At 38.5% G+C, this 20409-nt stretch overlaps 1 protein-coding gene across 1 annotated transcript in view; it reads left to right on the top strand.

Annotated features, from left to right (window-relative positions):
• The window catches only part of rpa1 (replication protein A1), a 60332-nt gene that overhangs the window by 22647 nt on the left and 17276 nt on the right, over positions 1-20409 (top strand). The window contains exons 8-11 of the mRNA XM_020528673.2: positions 1939-2041; positions 9539-9607; positions 11805-11997; positions 12468-12607. Of these exons, the coding sequence (XP_020384262.1) occupies positions 1939-2041; positions 9539-9607; positions 11805-11997; positions 12468-12607 (505 nt within the window). The remainder of the gene's footprint in view (positions 1-1938; positions 2042-9538; positions 9608-11804; positions 11998-12467; positions 12608-20409) is intronic.

The following is a 20409-nucleotide window of genomic DNA, read 5'->3' as shown; positions in this document are numbered from 1 at the left end:
GAGGGTTTAGGCCCGAAACGTCAGCTTTCCTGCTCCTCTGATGCTGCTTGGCCTGCTGTGTTCATCCAGCTCTACCCTTGTTATCTCAGATTCTCCAGCATCTGCAGTTCCTACTATCGCTGTTGCAAGACTTTGTCCTTTTTGTACGCTGTTTCCCATAGAAGCCGTTTGTTTGCTTAAAAACTAAGTAATGAGAAGCTATGGAGATCAACATTTCTTTCAATAGAACCCCTCTGAATCTATTTATTAAGCTAGTCTTCATTTCAACTCTGATTGTTAATTCTGAGAGTCTCAGTCTTGCATGTGGAATTTTATCTTCTGAAATATAAAGCTACATGCTTCAATAGTATTCTAAAAGATCTTGAGGTATGATTTATTGCTTTTTGAACCAAATTGTAACTGCCGTTTTGGATATATATCGGGAGCATCTCTAAATGCTTTTGAGAAATTATTTGCGTTGTTCTAGTTGTTTAATCTACACTTTCTACTTATTGGAATCTTTCTTTTGAAAGATGCACTGTTGCTTTTGATGCCAATCCTCTGTGTCTTAATTTGCACATTGTACGCCATAGCACTTTGGTGTTCAAAATGGTGTCGTGGGATCACTTAGACCATATGAGGACAAATGGAACATCAGGTTAATGTTTTCCAAAAACGGGTACAACTATGTCATTGCATCATTTTGTTAGAATACTGAAATTTCAACCTGAATTTCATTGTTCAAATCTCTGGAATGAATCTGCAACCGCCAGATGCTGATGCAGTTGATTCACCTGTGTCACAGGTGGCGTGCACACTTTTAACTTCACCACTATACAACTGTATACAAATTCATGAATTTGTTTTTCATATTAATATCTTGGGTTCTTGTACTGCCTGCATCATTTATTTTAAAAGTTGCATTTATCCAAAGTAAGCATATAAACACCATGTATTGTTGGTCATAATAGTACTGCAAATGTTTCATAAAAAGAGGCTGAGCTATGGCAGATTGACTCGGGGCAGGTGACCGAACAGTTAGTTGAAGAGGTAAGTTTTAGCAGGTTTCTTAAGAGATTTTTTAATAACAAAATTTCTACGGTTTGGTACCTGATACGTGACTGCCACTGGTTGACCAAACTCAGTATGAGTTGTACAAGGTTCCAGAGATGTACAAAATGGCCAAATCAGTTAGTTATCACTTTATTGAACTATGTACTTCATAGCAGGCACTTGGTTTTGTTGGTAGTTGGAGAGATTCTTTGGGTTACACTCAGGTTAGGCAGGTGACATCAGTGTTTTATTTGCTTTTTAGTAAGTCAGATATGCTATAAAATGTGCAGCAGTTGCAGTATTCCACATGTAAGAATATTTCTGAACGTCAGCAGTACTCTCCCAGGAATCATGCTACTTAGAGGTTTGACCTAGCTTTGGGGAATTCTCAGATAAACAAGGAAGTGGATTTTTGTTGAAATTCAGTTTATTAGACCAAATAAAATGGAGGTTTGAGCAGATTTCAAATACTTGTGTATCTGGTCAGGTCTCCCCTGGGCTGGGGGAAAAATCATTGGATGTGTAAAACAATTTCTGCTGCCTCCTTCTCCCCCTGTAATCTATAACTGTGTAATGCTATCAGCTGAGGGCATCTTATGGATGTAAATAAACTCCAAAAGTGCTTGCACATGAGTTAACTTTGAAGGAAGTTTCTAAGATGTACTGGGCACAGGAAAAAAAAGTTTGTTTCCTGAGGACAAATCCTGCTTTTCTTTTGCTGTTCACATTAATCCATTGCATTGTGTAACAAGTAACAACACATTTCAGATTCTAAAAATTGATTTTTGCGATCATGGAAGAGTATTAACGAAGTTGTTAGGTATAATCTCTGTCTAGAGTCTATTTTGAATAGGCTTAAGTTGGAAATAAAAAGGCTCTATTAAATCTTGATTTTTTTTTCCCTAGGTGGACAATTCGGGCTCGTGTTACCAATAAGAGTCAGATTAGAACATGGAGCAACTCCCGTGGAGAGGGAAAGCTATTTTCCATTGAGCTGCTGGATGAGAGTGTAAGAATCCTCCTGTGAATGTTTGTTGTTTTGTTTACTGACCACTAGGAGGTAGTCCCAGTAAACCTGCTTCATAATCGGCAAAATGTGTGCTGGTCAGCAGGGGGCAGACTTTCTTATTGTTGTTGCTTCATGAGCCCTTAAGGGAGATCTTTGTACTTGACGGCCAAATCAATCCGTCTCTGTTTGGACTGTTTATACTTGGAGCATTTTTAAAAGTCAACTTATTGATCAACTTGGCATATTTTTTAAACCTTTTTAAAATTGTATATTGATTTATTTTAATATTATTAGACATGTTGGGTTTATTATTAAGGCTTTTTGGAAATAAAATCCAATATACTATTTAAAATGATTTGTTACTAATAGTTTTTCAAATACTTGTTTGTGTGTTAGAGCACTGTGCAGGCTAAAGATTTCACAGCCTGGCACCAGACTGTCCGATGGTTTCTGAAGACCTGCCATAATTTGATTTTTCTGTGGTGGACACAACCAGAACTGATTCAACATTAGATTTCAGGCCATCCTGATTATTGTACTTAATGGATGGATTTAGTGATACTCTCTCTAATTGACTTGATAAACCACCTTTCAGATATCTTTTTCATATTGCTTTGCCAAAAATATCTGCCAAACAAATCGAAGTCTCTTGTTAGTTGATCCAATGCAGTTGTTTCCCTCTTAACGTTTTATGGAGGGTTTAGTGCACCAGCAGAATATATTTTTCTATGCTAATCGTGTGATTTTAGCAGCTGTATTATTTGTCAAAATGCATAGAATCATACAGTGCAGAATGAGGACATTCAGCCCATCATATCTGTGCTGGTCAATAAAAATCTGACTACGCTAGTCTCATTTTCCTCCTTTTGGCCTGTAGCCCTAGAGGCTACAGTGACAGAAGTGAATGTCTAAATTCTGCTTAAATAGGTCATTGTTTCTAATTCAACCATCCCTTGCGGTAGAGAATTCCAGACTCCCGTCACCCTTTGAGTGGAAAAAACATCTTCCTTTCCTCTACTTTTTTTTAGCTTTCTACCTCATACCTTAAATCTATGCTCTTAGATTTTGACCTCTCCCACAATAGGGAAAAAGTGCCTTCATATCTACCCTATCTATCACCATCATAATCTTGCACATTCCTTTTGGGTCCCTTGTCAACTTTCGCTGCTCCAAGGAAAACAACCCCAGGCTACCCAATCTTTCCTCATGGCTCAGACACCTCAGCCCAGGCAATATCCTGGTAAATCTCCCCTGCATTTTCTCTAGAGCAATCACACCCTTCCTATAAAGTGGTGAACTGAACTGCATGTGGTACTCCTAATGTGGTCTGACAGCAGTTTTTATGCAGTTACATGTTTGGCCTGGACACAATGTCAGAAGAGTGGGAAGCAGTTTTATCTGTGAATAGCTGCTCCCCGTTCACTCATGTTAAATTGTATCAAATCTTACTAGAATTAGTTCCCCTGCTCCCAACTTTAGAAATTATTTTCCTGACCTATCTTTATCATTTTCCATAACTATCCCAAATCTAACGGAGTTATGTTCATTGTTTTCAAAATGCCTCCGCCTGCCAGCTCAAACTTTAAAATATTAGATCCAGAACTGCCCTGTGTCCCCTTCTACATACTAGCTAAAAAATAAAGTTCTTCTGCGTGAAATTTAGGAGTTTTCTCCCTCATACCTTCCGCAATAAAATAATCCCAGTTAATATTTGGGTAGTTAAAATTCGCTACTTTTACTCCATTATTTTTATATGTTTTTGAAATTGGATTATGCATTTGATCCTCTGTCTCCCTGACTGGGGTATTATAGTGCACACCCAACAGAATGTTTGTCTTTGTTCACTTCTACCCATGTGGTCTTACTGGATGATCCTTCCAAGATACCATCCCTCTGTACTCCTTGATCATTATTGTAAACTCCTCTTCTATCCTTACAAATCTGATTTGTCTGAATGTTCTGTAACCAGGAATGTTGAGAGGCCAATCCTGCCTATTTTTCAGCCAATTCTTGGATTACATACTCCCATGTGTCTACCTGCCCTTGGCTCATCTGCTTTTTTCCTCCAGCTCCTTTTCTCTAAATTTGAGTATTGCTAAACTCACTTCTTTCTTATCTAGCCTGTTTTTTTGTTTTTGCCTTCAGGATCACTCAGTTGCATTTTAACTTATGCCAGCTTATTTTCCCTCCAAAGTACTGTCAGGATCCTATACCCCTGCCAACCTAGTTTAAATCCACTCACTGTTTTAGCAAAGCCTTCCTGTGAGGATGGTCCCATTCCTGTTCACTTGTAATCTGTCCACCTTCTAGAGGTCCTGCCTCTGCCAGAAATGGTCCCAAAATCTTCAGGAATCTAGATCGATCCATCCATCCTATACCATGTCTCCAGCCTGCATTCATCTGCTCTATTTGTACTCTATTTGTATGTTTATTCATGCATGGCACTTGGTGTAAATCTGGAAATTACTGCCTTTTGAAATCTTGCTTTTCAGTTTCCTATCTAATCCCCTAAAGTATGCTTACAGGACCTGATGTTTGTTTCTTCCTGTGTCATGTGTCCCAAAAATGGGCCACAACCTCTGGCTGTTTACCCTTCCAGTTCAAAGTGCCCTGTAGCAGTTCCGTGAGATCCTTGACCTGGGAGGGTAGGTGTGGTGCTTCAATGATTTTAAAATGTTCAAAAATTTAATATTTTGTATTATTTCATTTTTGGGGTATCCCATGATGCTAACTCATTGAATAAGTATTGTAAGAACAGCTTTGCTCTTTGGTACTTTGCCTAGTTACCCTTGTTGGACAAAGCAAAGAAAATTAGATTGGCGCTGAGGGGAAACAAAAGCACGTCTCCAAGGATAGAGTGGGGAAATGAGACTGACTTCATTGTTCAGGCCACCTATTGTTAAAGAAATGTGGTAAAATGACCTGCCCCTGTGCCTTAATCACTGATTCTAGAAATGACTGTAAACTGGCTTATTTAATTATAAGGCAGTGCCATAGTTGTACTCATTCAGACCTTATTACCGAAACAGTCAAGTGTGGAAAGACCCATCCTTACCCATGATCTAGCACTTAACCTCAGCGTTTTATGGACACTTTTGCATACTACAGAAAAACCAGGGATTAACTAACTTTCTACTGACAAATGACAGAACCTGTTATCCATGGCTCACAAACATTTAATCATCACTACTGTCAATTATAGAATAGAAACATTAGAGTAGTTACCCAGAAAATGACCATTTGGTCTGTCCTGTTCCTGCAAGAACTGCTCATTTACTCCCACTTCCCTGCCTTTTTATTACAACCCTGCATTCAGGGACGATAAATTTAAAGCAGTTTCCGCTAAATCTGAGAATGCAAGCGAAACTTCTAAATCCAGAGAATGGTGAGAATATGTAGACCTTACTACGAGTGGAAATACTGCAAATACCCGAGGTGCATTTACGAATCTGCAGAAGTGAATACTGACATAGATCAGTGGTACTGAATGGCTGTCCTCAATGCACTACCTAAGGATCAGTTCATTCAGTATCATTTGCTGCGTGTTCTTAGCCAGTGATCCATCCTCTTGTCAGTGTGTTTGAGTCCAAGAATCTGGAAAAAAAGCAAATTCTCCTTAGCTGTAAAATCCCAACTAAGAATGTTTGTCACTTCGAGTCCCAGTACTACAATATTTAAACTATCAGGCTGCTTTGAGTGCATTTGCAACATATTTTGACAGCAAATTTTTAATGACCAATATTGAGCTGAAACTACATATCCAGCAGGGAAGGCACTTAGTTAATACTGCAGATCACAATCTCCATTAAGCAATTGATCGTAAAACTTCAGAGAATTATATGGAATGCATTTTGTACCCGACTCTTCAGAATTCCAATAATTTTGTCTTTAGTAAAAGGTTTAAATAAATAATGTATGGTCTGGCTTGGTCATCTAATCATAAAACATAAGACTGCAATGAATTATACAACAAAGTCTGATGTTTCCTAGAGTAATTTGAATGTTTGCACATACAAGGGAAGAGAATCCAGAGTGCCCCCATTATATTTCTACTGTATTCAGAAGATAGAGTGGGATAATCCTTGCAGAATAAGATTCTGGAATTTAGTCTGCATTTTTTTATTAAGACAAGGTTGGTGTGATTTAAATACTTGCGTCTCCAGCACAAGAACCAGCCATTTGGCCTATGCTGTTCCTTCATTGTTGCTGGGTCAAAATCCCGGAATTCCCTCCCTAATAGCATTGTGGGTCAACCCAGAGCAGGAGGACTGCAGCAGTTCAAGAAGGCAGCTCACCACCACCTTCTCAAGGGCTCCTAGGGATGGACAAGAAATGCTGGCCAGCCAGCAACGCCCACATCCCACAAAAACGAATAGAAAAAAATTGCCACTGTATACTCTGTCTAATCAAGGTTTTCTATCCTCCTGCATATCCCTCTATTCCATTGTCTAATCTGTGAATCAAGACTTCGTTTAAAGGCCCAAATTTCTATTTTGTCCACTCCATGTAGCAGTAAAATCTGTTTTCTTCACTGGGTGCAGCAATTCTTCCAAACATATTCATTTTATCTGTATTTGGCTGCATAGTATTCAACCCTGCCATCTTGTTATAGAATACCTGCCTGTTTCAAAGCTTAGGATTTTGCCTCTTCATCAGCTGATGTAACACAAGTTGCAGATTATGCAAAAATTGGATAATGAAACATACTTATGGTGTGCCACTTCCATCTTCCAGGATTCTATTGACTGCAGATTGGAGTGTAGCAAATGTCACCCCAATATTTAAAAAGAGGGGTAGAGAGAAAACAGGGAATTATACACCAGTAAGCCTAACGTCCGTAGTGGGGAGAATTCTTAAATCCATTATCAAAGACTTTATAGCAGAGCATTTAGAAAGCAGTGGCAGGATCAGACAGAGTCATCATGGATTTATGAAGGGGAAATCATGCTTGACAAATCTGGAATTCTATAAAGATGTAACTAGTAGAGTTGACAAGGGGCAGCCAGTTGATGTGGTATATTTGGACTTTCAGAAAGCGTTTGACAAAGTCCTGCACAAGAGATTATTGCACAAGATTAAAGCGTATGGGATTGGGGGAGGTGTATTGAGATGGATTGAAAACTGGTTGGCAGAGAGGGAACAAAGAGTAGGAATTCGTGAGTCCTTTTCAAATTGGCTGGCAGTAACTAGTGGGGTGCCACAAGGATTGGTGCTGGGACCCCAGCTATTCACAACATTTATTAATGACTTGGATGAGGGTACAAAATATAACATCTTCAAGTTTGCAGATGACACCAAGTTGGGTGGGAGATGGAATTGTGACACCGATGCACAGATCCTTCAGCGTAATCTGGACAGGTTTGGTCAGTGAGCAAATCAATGGCAAGTGTGTATAATTTGGATAAATGTGAGGTTATTCACTTTAGCAGCAAAAACAATAAGGCAGATTACTACCTGAATGGCTGTAAATTTGGGGAGAGGAGTGTGCAGCGGGATTTGGGTGTCCTTGTGCACCAGTCGCTGAAGGTAAGCATGCAGGTGCAGCAGGTGGTACAGAAATCAAATGGTATGTTGGCCTTCATTGCAAGGGGTTTTGAGTACAGGAGCAGGCATGTGTTGTTGCAGAGAGGGCCTTGATGAGGCCACACCTAGAATATTGTGTGCAGTTTTGGTTTCCTCTTCTGAGGAAGGATCCTTTTGCTCTTGAAGGAGTGCAGCTAAGGTTTACCAGGCTGATTCCAGGGATGGCAGCACTGACACATGCGGAGAGACTGAGTATGTTAGGATTGCTTTTGCTGGAGTTCAGACGAATGAGGAGGGGGAATCTCATAGAGACTTAATATTCTAACAGGACTAGATAGGGTAGATGTAGGGAGGATGTTCCTGATGGTGGGTGCATTCAGAACCAGGAATCACAGTCTGAGGATTCGGGGTAGACCATTTAGGATGGAGATGAGACATTTGTTCACCCAAAGAGTGGTGAGCCTATGGAATTCATTACTACAGGAAGTAGTTGATGCCAAAACATTGAATGTATTCAAAAGGCAGTTAGATGTAATGCTTGAAGCAAATGGAATCAAAGGTTATGTGGAGAAAGCAGGATTAAGCTATTGAGTTGGGACAATCAGCCATGATCATGATGAATTGGGAGCAGGCTGGAAGGGCTGAATGGTCACCACCTGCTCCTACCTTCTATGTTTCTATGAAGCTGTTCTCCCTGTTACATCTCCAAATATGAGAGGTGATGTTGAACAATCTTCCCTGTGAAGGAACTATGAACTGTGTTGGACCTCATCCGTTTTTGTGTTTCAGTTCAGCATTTAGACATCAGGGTGATTCGTTGTTATCTCTCAAGTTATAATCTGGAAGAATAAATTGGACATCCATTTGATTTTTCAGGACTTTTGTTATTCTATGTAATGTAATTTACTTTAATCTGCTATTTTAAAGGATGGCCTTATTGTTTCCATATATGGTCTTGGTTTGAGCCATCTATAATTGTAGTACTTTAAACTCTACACTCAGTTTGTTCATCAACATATGATGTAGACTGATGCTTTTTGCATCTGCAAATCTGTTTCTTCATTCCCCTCTGACTGCAACAATGTTTGTCTACCACATGGCACCATTATTTTTGACTCTCTGCTGCTTGAGCATAATATTAATACCATAATATGATGGGACCATTTTCCAGTCCCACATAATAGTGGATCCATGTGCAAAGAAATATTGATTTGGGTCTGTGTAATCCACTGATTTTTCTTTTAATTATAAGTATCTTTCTCCCATCTTTAAATGAAAGTTTCCATGATGTCCATGACTGAAAGGTCTTGGTACTTCTACATAGCAGTATCGGTGAGTTATAAATTGTGGCTCTTTTTGGTTTAAAAATCAATGCATTTGTTTTCCACTGTTCGTTAATCATCATTTTTGGCATTTATTATTTATTTCTAAATCTTATTCACCAGACGCTGCATAAACGTATATTTTTCTTGTCTCTTGCAAATTTCTTCCACCAAATAATCGGGAGATGTTTGGTTGAAAGAACAGTAATATCTAAAATAGATTCCACTGTACCACTTGTTAAAATACAATAAACTTTCATTTAAAAAGAAAATAGAAGCAATTTGTCTCAAAGCTGACTGTTTAATGGAATAGTTTGGCAGCATTGATTTTTTTTTTTTTAATGAATTACGTTAAGCACAAAATCACGTAAGCTAGGCACTGACACACAATTGAGCGTGGTTTTTCACCTGTAACTTCCCTGCATAGTAATTTCTTGATCTTGGCTGGGACCCTCTGAAGCAGTTCCTGATAGAGAAATTGAGTTCTTAACAGTGGATGGAAGGACCATGGGCAAGATGGAAATGGAGTGCCACAGAACCTGCTGGAGGTTATCAATTGTTGTAGTTTTAAAAAAGAAATTTGATCTTGATACAGGAATCACCCCTAACTAGATGCAGAACTCCTATTGATTTGAATTGCTTTGTTTTGCAGGGTGAAATTAGAGCCACAGCTTTCACTGACCAGGTGGATAAGTACTTCCCACTTATTGAAGTGAATAAGGTAAAGAGCCCGTGTTGTTCTCCGACTACTACACTTAATACATTGTGTTTATACTCCCAAGATGTTTTATGTCCTAGTCTGGAGAATACTCAGATTTGTGCACAAGCAACTTGCTTCCAAAGTGAAGGCACCTTTGAAAGGTAGATGCTTGTACATTCAATGATCTTGTTATATTACAGTGATCTCTAGCTTTATTTAAGATGGAGCTTAAAATATGTCTCTGAGAGCTATTCATATAAAGGAAAATAGCTTTGTTATTGTGGAATTGATTTAGACTTGCAACTATAAAATCTGCAGCAACATTGAGATGCATTGTAAATATGCAGTCTTGGTCTTACTAATTTTCAAAGTGTAAGAGAACATATGTGATAGAATGAGATGCATTCTATGTACAGTCAGAACGAGGGTCCACCCACCCCCACTTTGATTTGGAATCCAGCAGTACAGATGAACTCATTGACTTGCTTGGGAGAGGTTCAAGATTTCCCTCTAAGAAAAGATATTGTGTCCCCTCCCCTGTGGGCACTTCTTTGCCTGAATGCCTAAATGTGACACGAGCATGAAACCTAGGGGAATGGAATGTTAAGTTTTAAAAACACAATTAAAGTTGTAATTGTAGCTCAAGTTTTTTAAATGTATCTCTGCCAGCTTTGGAGACTTCATTCAAATTAAAGATCTCGGTTTTATGTACACTTGCATTATAATTCTAGTTGAATGTATTAAGCATTTGTATTATAGACTGAAGACTACATTTCAAATGAAAACTGATTTTGTAAACTTTCCATGTTGTAATTGTACTTTCTCCCCATTTAAAATGCTGCAGTTGCAACAATGACGAGAATTTGAAGAATGACTGACTGGTTTTCATGGATACTGTCTGTTTTAATGGAAATGTTAAAATCATGTATGACTTCATAATGACTTGTGCATCCCGGTCCAATTGTCCTGTAACCTGGCTTAACCTGGAATTAATTGCCATGAGAGATTGACTCACTCACATTCTTGTTCCTTATAATGACTGGTTAATGTTTTGATGGAAGGTGGGACTTTCATGAAGGAGTAAAATTAATACTGATCTAAGAGTTTTTCAAAATTGTGAAAGATTTTGAGGATCCAAGCAGGAAATGCTTTCCAATTGTAGCTGAAGGTTATTTGCATCAGAAGCCTGAAGGAGGTAGTTGCTATTGAGTCAGAGATCAGAGTTTAAAAGGAAACTCATTTAGTATGTTAAAATGAAGAATATAAGCTATTTTCCTCTTTTGTTCATTGTATATTCATAGGTGTTACTGAGATAGTGGAACTTGAGCTTGTGCCTCCTGAATCATTTGTCTAGATCCCTTAGTTACAGTTTTGGATGAGGGTCAGGCATCTGCCTATTCGGTGAGGTTCGTCATAGGATCAAGAATGATTCATTCAACACCTCAAGCCTGTTAAGTAGACCAGGAAGGATGTCTTCATTGACCTGTGGTCGGTCCTTTTTGGCCAGAGGCATGTGGAGATTGGAAGGAGATGCAAAAGTTACTCCCAAAAAAAATGCAAGAAATTACACCTGAAACAACTTGCAAGAATGGTTGTAGTAAACTTGTGCATTTGGCTGTTGAGTTGCTTTATGACTGATATGCAACTGTTTGTTTTGTTAAGTTTAGGATGACCAGATGTCGATGGTATGAGCTATAGGGAGAGGCTGAATAGATGGGGCTGTTTTCCCTTGAGTGTAGGAGGCTGAGGGATGACCTTTTATAGAGGTTTCTAAAATCATGAGGGGCATGGATAGGGTAAATAGACAAGGTCTGTTCCCCAGGGTAGGGGAGTCCAAAACTAGAGGGCATAGGTTTAAGGTGAGAGGGAAAGGATTTAAAGGGACCTGACGGGCAACTTTTTCACGCAGAGGGTGGTGCGTATATGGAATGAGCTGCCAGAGGAAGTGGTGGAGGCTGGTATAATTACAACATTTAAAAGGCATCTGGATGGGTGCATGAATAGGGAGGGTTTAGAGGGATATGGTCCAAATGCTGGCAAATAGGACTAGATTTATTTGGGATATGTGGTCAGCGTGGATAAATTGTACCAAAGGATCTGTTTCTGTGCTGCAGAACTCTGACTCTCACTCTGTTTGATATAGGGAGAAGGAGAAGTTGTGAATTATCGTTGGTCGTTTAAAGCAGTTGGGTTAAATGCTTCTGCTTTGTAATTCCAGGTATATTATGTGTCAAAAGGAACATTGAAGACTGCCAATAAGCAGTATACATCTGTGAAGAATGATTATGAGATGACTTTTACTAACGAGACCACTGTGATCCCTTGTGATGACTCCGATGATTTGCCAACGGTCCAATTTGAGTTTGTGCCAATAGATCAGCTGGAAAATAAGAACAAGGATACGATGCTTGGTGAGAGACTTTTAAAGGAAAGGTTCAATATAGTCCAAATTTTGTAACATATGAGCTGCTTATGATCAGTGGTATTTTTCGGATGCCCCATCCTGCTCTTTGCTAGTACGACCTAGTATTGAAGTGGTATATAGTAATTTTTCTATAGATCAAAATTCAGAAGTCCTAGCCAAGGCCTGCTCTGCTGTTTGATGAGATGCACTGGTCCTTGACTTGAGCTTCATTTCATGCCTGGACCTCCGATTCCCTGAGTAATCCAAAAATGTATCAATCTTTGCGTCGGCTATATTCTACAGCCGAATGTTTATTTTAGAAAGTCTCTGCTTCAATTTTGACTTGAAGTTGGAACAAGAGCTTTCGACCCACATTGATCCTGGGCCACTAAATGATGTGTCTTTCACCTGTTGGACTATTTTGATGGTATATTCTGTATAATTTCTCATGGTCACTTTTTAAATGGCTCTTTCCAGATGTAATTGGAGTATGCAAGTCATTTGAAGATGTCAGTAAGATAACAGTGAAGTCAAACAATCGAGAAGTATCTAAGAGGAATGTTTGTCTGTTGGATATGAGTGGAAAAATTGTCACTGCTACGCTGTGGGGTGAGGATGTAAGCATCTTTCTTTCTTCAGAATTTTTTAGATCAAATTAATCAATTGTTTTCGATACTTGAAGTTGACTGAATTTTCTTGCAGCAGTGGTTATTGTCTGAATTCTGATCACAATGGGTAGTCCTGTGCAGCATCTTTGGAAGGGAAGCAATCAACACTAGTCATCTGATTATGATCTACACCAGTATGGCACATTATTTCAAGATATAGTTGTATCAGTGTAGTTAGAACTAATAGTTTTGTATTCTTACGTTGTTCCCTACCTTGGGCTTTTCACATTTCAGTGAAATTAATTCTTGGAAGCTAATTCAGACAGTGTCATCCAGCTTGTACTCCTATAAAAGTTGAATTTCTGAGACTAAGTTTTTAGCTTAGAAATAGAGGTTGACTTTTACATAAGTAACACTTTTGGAGAGTTTGAAATCTGCACCTTCTCATTGCCCTGCTATTGCAGTAGCCATATCGGATAGTGTTCTGTCACTCCACTTCCAAAAGAAGTGTGAACTGAGTGGAAAGCATGTAAATAGTTGTTAATCTTCAGAAGCTGGTTTCTGTAAATATAAGATCAATTAATTAAATCTATCAAATTCGTCAGAGACATAAAGACATTGTATTCATTGTATTCCTTGTATTCAGGATAAAAGAATCCCACAAATATTCATCTTCTATGCTAAGGAGTGCATTGGATTTCTCATAACTGTCATCTCCATTTTAATTTTGTATGAGAAATCTACAATGAACTGTGTAATAGAATTGCTATCCTTGAGGTTCCAATGCTGTGCCCTTGGTGAACGTCTCTGATCATCCAGTCATTCCACTTTTTTCAAATGCGATTCTTGAAGTACTCGTTTAGAGAGATACGGTTGGTCACACCATGAATCACTTCAACAAAATCAAGGTGTGATCTGAACCCGGATCAAAATGACAACGGTTTTGCTTCCTTTATGACCAGGTCAGAAGCATCGAACTTTACTTAGCCATGTTTGTCAGGCCACTTTCATCCTTACAACCATTCTTTGTCATGATTGTGATTGATTTTCCTGTTTTAGGAGGCTTTTTCTCTTGATTGTCACTATTGGCTTGAGCTTTGTCATGTAGAACATACATGATTGTCTCTGTAAATCTAGAATTTGTGATCAGTTGTGTTCATTAATACTTCTTTCACTCTAACCTTACAATGAGTCCCTAGCAAAATTCATGGGCATTTCATTCATGTTTCCAATGCAGAATATTCTGTATCTATTCTTTTGTCCGTGTTTAATTACAAACTGTTGCAACCGGTTTATTGCATTTCAAGTTCTGGTGGGAGATGCTGTGAAATCTTGGTTTTGTGATGCAGTACAAAATTGTTTTTAATTCAGACAAATATTCAGATATGTCCTCAACTGATTATCTTTGTATTTTGCAACTTTGTCTTTCTTCTGCTTGCTTGCTTATTTTTAACATCTGCCTAAGCTGTAGAGGTAGTACCGTCCAATCTCTGATGTTCTTCTCTATCAGCCACAAAATTATTTGTCTGGACTGTAATGTTGCCACTAATCCTTCATACCCTGTTGCCGCATTAGTGGGATTTGCCGGACTGCCACACAGACCATTATGATAATAACTTTGATATCATGTGTTGGCCTGCAGAACAGAACAGAACAGCTACCTACGATGGTGTGTTATTGTTCCGTTAAGTAGGTTTGCACTAAGGCACCTTTGACTTTAGCAACAAGTGGTGGTAAATATGAACAGTTTGGATGTTTTGGCCAAACATCTGGAATCAACTTTGGAAGAAATTGACCATTAATTACATACTGTATATAACTTCCTCAGGTGCTTGTGAAAGGAACAGAGACCGGCATTTTGTGTAGTGTATCTCATCTTAGAGGTTTTGTCAGGCAGAATTTCATGTAATTGGAAGTTTGTCATCCCTTTTGAAATAGATGAATGCAAAACCAATTGACAACTACTGCAATAACCTGAGGACAAATTCACTGGTTCTTTAATGCTGGTGCAAACTATTCATGTACAAGTAAGCTGGGCTTTGGAATGGATAATGGAAAATTAAAATTTTGATATTAAATTTGAGATAAAGACTGCATGTAAGCATAAGCTGATTGAGCAGATAAGTGGCATCTGCAATTTGGTGCAGAAAAAGATAAAAATTGTGTAAGAATAGGGAAAGGAAGTACTTACTGCGCAGAGGTGCTTTTTGTTTTATCACAAGCAATGCTCCGCCTGTTTTGCCCTTTGGAGCCATTGAGACGCAACCATATTGCTGAGAGTCTAGAGTCATTTGGTAAGGTCAGCAGATGTCTTTCTTTAAAATACATTAGTCAATCACATGGGTTTTTACCACACTTGGTATTTTCATTGTTACCATCACTGCTTGATTTTTAATAGATTAAATTTAAATTCCCAGGCTGTAAACATCAGTGTCTGAGGAACGAAGCCAGTAATGTTGCCACTATGCCATGGTCTCCTGATTTGGTTTCTGGAGCCATAGTATCAATGCAACGACACCAAGATCACAAAGTAATTTTGTGTTTGTTACTAGCTAAAATGTAGTTTACAACATCTTACAAAACATACACCAAACAGCATCTGAAGAAGTGCAAGGTTGGTTTACTCGCATTTTACCATGATGCGGAATTACAATTGTGAAAATTGTGAACGTCATGGAGTGACTTAATGGAGACCCTTAAGGGTATTTTGGTCTGTATGGCAATGAATTATTTATGTTGATCAGAGGTTATAACGATGGCACTAATTTAAACATAGTCTGAAATGAACATTAGAAAATAAATTGAATAGTTTGGACGTGAAAGTTTCTTCCACAAACTGATGAAGCTGTGCTCAGCATTTTAGTTTTTAGAGTAATAGATACTTGCATAGAAATAGGACTATTAAAGGGTCTCCATAAAAGTGAGGAGGGGGTCATGTGAGGAGATGCTAGATATCTCTTTCTGTTGTATTGATTTTGACTTCCAGGTGGACTTACATAGCTAGTTTGTGATTTGTGGCTTGTACTTTTGTCAGAGGCATACAATAGAGCATTTGGAAAATGTTGTTCTAATCAAGCAGAGTCAGCATGGTCTCCTGAAAGAGAAATTGTGTCTGACTAATTTATTAAGGATTTTTGAGGAAGTCTTAACTAGAGTTGGTAGAGGGGAATCAGTAGATGGCGTTTGACAAGGTACTTCTCAGAACATAAAAGCCCCTGGTGTTAGAGGTAATATATTGGCATGGACAGAGAATTGGCTCACGGGCAGGAAATGGTCAGTGGGGATAAGGTTCCTTTTTCTGGTTGGCGACCTGTAACCAGTGAGGTTCCACAAGGATCAGAACTAGGACCACAACTGTTTACAATATATATTAATGACTTGTAGGAAGGAACTGAACGTACAGTAGCCAGATTTGCGACAAAAACAATAAGTGGAAAGGCAGGTTGTGAGAGGGATGCAGACTGTTTACTGAGAGATATTCATAGGTTAAGTAAGTGGGCAAAAAGTTGGCAAATAGAATATAATGTGGGAGAATGTGAAATTGTTTATTTTGGAAGGGAGAACAAAAGAATACAATATTTAACTGGAGAAAATCTGCAAAAAGCTGCAAAGGGACTTGGGAGTAGTTGTGCACGAAACACCCAAAAGCTAGCACATAGGGTGCAGCAGGTAATCAGGAAGGCTGATGAAATGTTGGCCCTTATTTCAAGGGGGGTTGGAGTGTGTGAGTAGCGAAGTCTTACTGCAACTGTACAAGGTGCTGGTGAGACCACATCTGGAGTACTGTGTGCAGTTTTGCTCCCCCTTACTCCAGGAAAGATATCATTCATTGGAACCAGTTCAGAGAAATTCCACTATGATGATCCCCTGGTGGGGAGGGATTGACTTATGAGCAAAGGTTAAACAGGTGGCACTCTACTCACAATGAGAGGTTATCTCGTTGAAACACATAGGATTCTTAAGGGGCTTGACAGGGTAATCACTGAGGATGTTTCCCTTCGTAGGAAAGTCTTGGTCAAGGGGGCATAGTCTCAGAATAAAGGAGTGCTGGTTTAAGACTGAGATGAGAAATTTCTTCTGAGGGTTGAGACTCTGTATTTTTAAAGCTGAGATAGATTCTTGATCAATAGGGGAAGCAAACGTTACAGGGAAAGGGCAGGGAAGTGGGTGTGAGGAATGTTGGATCAGCCATGATCCTATTGAATGGCAGATCAGGCTCGAGGGGCTGAACAGCCTACTCCTGTTCCTATTTCTTACGGTCTTGTGGACAGTCACAAAGTGGTGACCTTGGGGGAGAGGAGCAATGAGCACTAGTAGTTGGATGAGTTAATGAGTCTGAATCTCTTTATAAAATTAACTTAACACCTAACTGAAATTTACCATTTATATTCTCAAATCCCTTAAGCAAAGTTTATAAGGCATCCACTAGAAGAGTGATCTTTACCTAACTTTAGTTTCAGAAGCATATAAATATAGGCATCACCGTGTCGCTTTGTATTGTGTGTTGACATTTGGATGAGTAAGGGAATTAGGGGAAGGAATTGCTCCTTTAGCTCTTGCTTTTTCTTACTCTTCACTCCTAAGGATTTGGTTCTTCATTATTGGGGAAGGATGCTAGCTGTTTGCTAACTATTTGGTAATTGATTTAAGGTCTGTTGTATTTCTAAAAATCAAAATATAGACAGTTTCCTGGTTGCGAATGGATTCCATCCTTGAGGCTGGTGTTCTGGCAAGCTGAGTAACTAGGGAAATGGAGGATTTTGATTTAAATAATGGAGGCAAGAGTTCAAGTTCAGGAAGATTTGGTAAATCAAGCAATTGAGACTGAGTGAAAGTATGTTATAAACTAATTGTGAGAGGCAGGAATGGTGTGTAAAAAATCTGAGTACGTTGGATACGGCTAGAGGTTGTAAAATTAAATGAGTCTAAACTTTTTATATCTGAATACACGTCATTTGAAACAAAGCGGATAAACTAAGAGTACAAATAGAAATAGCAAGTATGATCTGATTGCCAACATAATAGTTGTAAGATGACCTATCTTAGGACTTTGAATATTTAAGGGTTCGCAACATTTCAGGAGGACATGAAGCTGTGAAAAGATGGAAGGATGATACTGATCGAAATAATATTAGTTCAATAGAAAGGGATGATCTATGTTCAGGAAAGCAGGATGTAGAAAGTGTTTGGTTAGAGATTAGGAATGTTAAACGCAAGAAATCTCTTGTGGGAAAAGTCTGCAAGTAGTGTACAAGTCCATTAATAGTAATCACATGGAAGGCAGAATATAAATGGACAAGAAAAAGGGAGTTTGTCAGAAATGTGCAGTGCTAATGATAGATGTTAATTTACACACAGACTAAAAAAATGGACAAATAGGCAAATGTATAATGAGAAGTGAATAGAAACTGTCCTGAAAACATTTCTGGAACCAACCAGAGGGGATTCTGCACTGCTTTTTTGTGCAATGAGATAGAATTACTTAATGCTCTCATAGTGAAGGTGCTCCACTTGGAATTGTCTCTTTCGTATTGGAACATATTCTGCGTATTCTGAAACGTCTTCGAAGTCTGCCGTTGCATCTCTTTTGGCCTATGCATTAACCAAACAGAACCATTCTTCTCTCCCTCAAACTAAATGTAAAATTCAATTATATTATGAATACGAGGGGAGATCTTATAAAAACATGTAAGATTATGAAGGGAATAGATAAAGTGGCAGCAGGGAGGTTGTTTCCACTAGCAGGTGAAATTAGGACTAGAGGGCATCGCCTCAAAATAAAGGGAAGCAGATGTAGGACTGAGGTTAGGAGGAACTTCTTCACCTAAAGGGTTGTGAATCTGTGGAATTCCCTGCCCAGTGAACTGGTTGAAGCTACCTCACTGAATGTTTTTAAGGCAAGGCTAGATAAATTTTTGAAGAGTAAAGGAATTAAGGGTTATGGTGAGTGGGCGGGTAAGTGGAGCCGAGTCTCAAAAAGATCATCCATGATCTTATTAAATGGCGGGGCAGGCTCAAGGGGCCAGATGGCCTACTCCTGCTCCTAGTTCTTATGTTACCAATAAGGGCACCTTCACTATGAGAGCATTAAGTAATTCTATCTCATTGCACAAAAAAGCAGTGCAGAATCCCCTCTGGTTGGTTCCAGAAATGTTTTCAGGACAGTTTCTATTCACTTCTCATTATACATTTGCCTATTTGTCCATTTTTTTAGTCTGTGTGTAAATTAACATCTATCATTAGCACTGCACATTTCTGACAAACTCCCTTTTTCTTGTCCATTTATATTCTGCCTTCCATGTGATTACTATTAATGGACTTGTACACTACTTGCAGACTTTTCCCACAAGAGATTTCTTGCGTTTAACATTCCTAATCTCTAACCAAACACTTTCTACATCCTGCTTTCCTGAACATAGATTATGTCAGACTTAGATGAAAAGCATAAAATTGCATAAAGATGCATGGCAGATTAGATTGGACACATATAAACAACAGCAAATGACTGACAAAAAGGAAAATTAGAGTATGAGTGTCAGTTAGAAATTAGAAGCTAGTAATTAGTTGAAGGTTTCTATGGATAATTGCAAAAAAAAAGTTTAAAATGAGCTTTAATCCTATAAAAAGTGAGTATGGGGAATTAATAATGGAAAATAAGGAGATGGCTTATTGAAAAGGTACTTTGCATTAATCTCCATTGAAGATGATAAAAGTGACATTCCAGAAATAGCTGCAAATCAGGAAATGAAAGGCAAGGAGGATCTCAAGAAAATTGCAATCACCAGGGCGATAGTACTGAGCAAATTGTTGAAGCTGCAGGCTGACAGGTCCCCGGGTCCTAGTGGACTTTGTTCTAGACTCTTAAAAGAAGTGGCTGTTTGAGATGGTTGATGCATTAGATTAAATTTTCCAAATTTCACTGGATTCGGGGATGGTTCCATTAAACTGAAAAAAAAAAAGCAAATGTAAAACATTAATTCAAAAACAGGTGGTGCAGAAGAAACATCTGGAAACTACAAGCCAGTTAGCTTAATGCCTACAATAGGGAAACTGTTAGAAGCTATTATTAAATATGTTATAGCAAGGCATTAGGAAAAAAAGATTAGGCAACTAGATGGAGGTAGCATGGTTTTTTTTTTGTGAAGTAGAAATCATGTTGAATCAATTTATTGGCGTTCTTTGAGCAAATTATGTGCTATTGTGTATTTAGATTTCTAGAAGGCATTCAGTAGACCACATTAAAGATTATTGTGAAAAATAAAAGTTCATGGTGTCGATTTATAACATTGGCTTCAATATAAAATTGTCTGGTAAACAAAATGCTGGGCATGTTACTTATTTTCTGGCTGAAAAAATGTACTAAGTGGTCTGCCACAGGGATCAGCGCTGAGGCCTCAACTTTTTATAATTTATGTAAATGACTTGGATGAAGAGACCAAAGGTAAGGTTGTTAAACTTGCTCATGAGACAAAGATGGGTAGGAAAGTAAGTTGTGAAGAGGACATGGGACACTACAAAGGTATCATAGTTTATGAATAGACAAAGATCTGGCAAATGGAGCATAATGTGGGGAATATATAACATTCCCCATTTTGGCAAGAAAAATAAAACATGTTTTCTAAATGGTGAGAGATTGCAAAGCTGAGAGACTTTTTTAGTACTTGCGAAAGAATAGATTTTTTTTATCCATTCATGGAATATGGGCTTCACTGGCTGGGCCAGCATTTATTGCCCATCCCTAGTTTACAGTAAAAATAGTGGTGAGCTGCTGTTTTGAACTACTGTCCGTTTGGAGAAAGTATATCCACAGT

This window comes from Rhincodon typus, chromosome 26, assembly GCF_021869965.1.
Source record: "Rhincodon typus isolate 14 chromosome 26, sRhiTyp1.1, whole genome shotgun sequence".
In the NCBI taxonomy this organism is placed as follows: domain Eukaryota; kingdom Metazoa; phylum Chordata; class Chondrichthyes; order Orectolobiformes; family Rhincodontidae; genus Rhincodon; species Rhincodon typus.
This window is presented reverse-complemented; position numbering and strand designations above follow the sequence as displayed.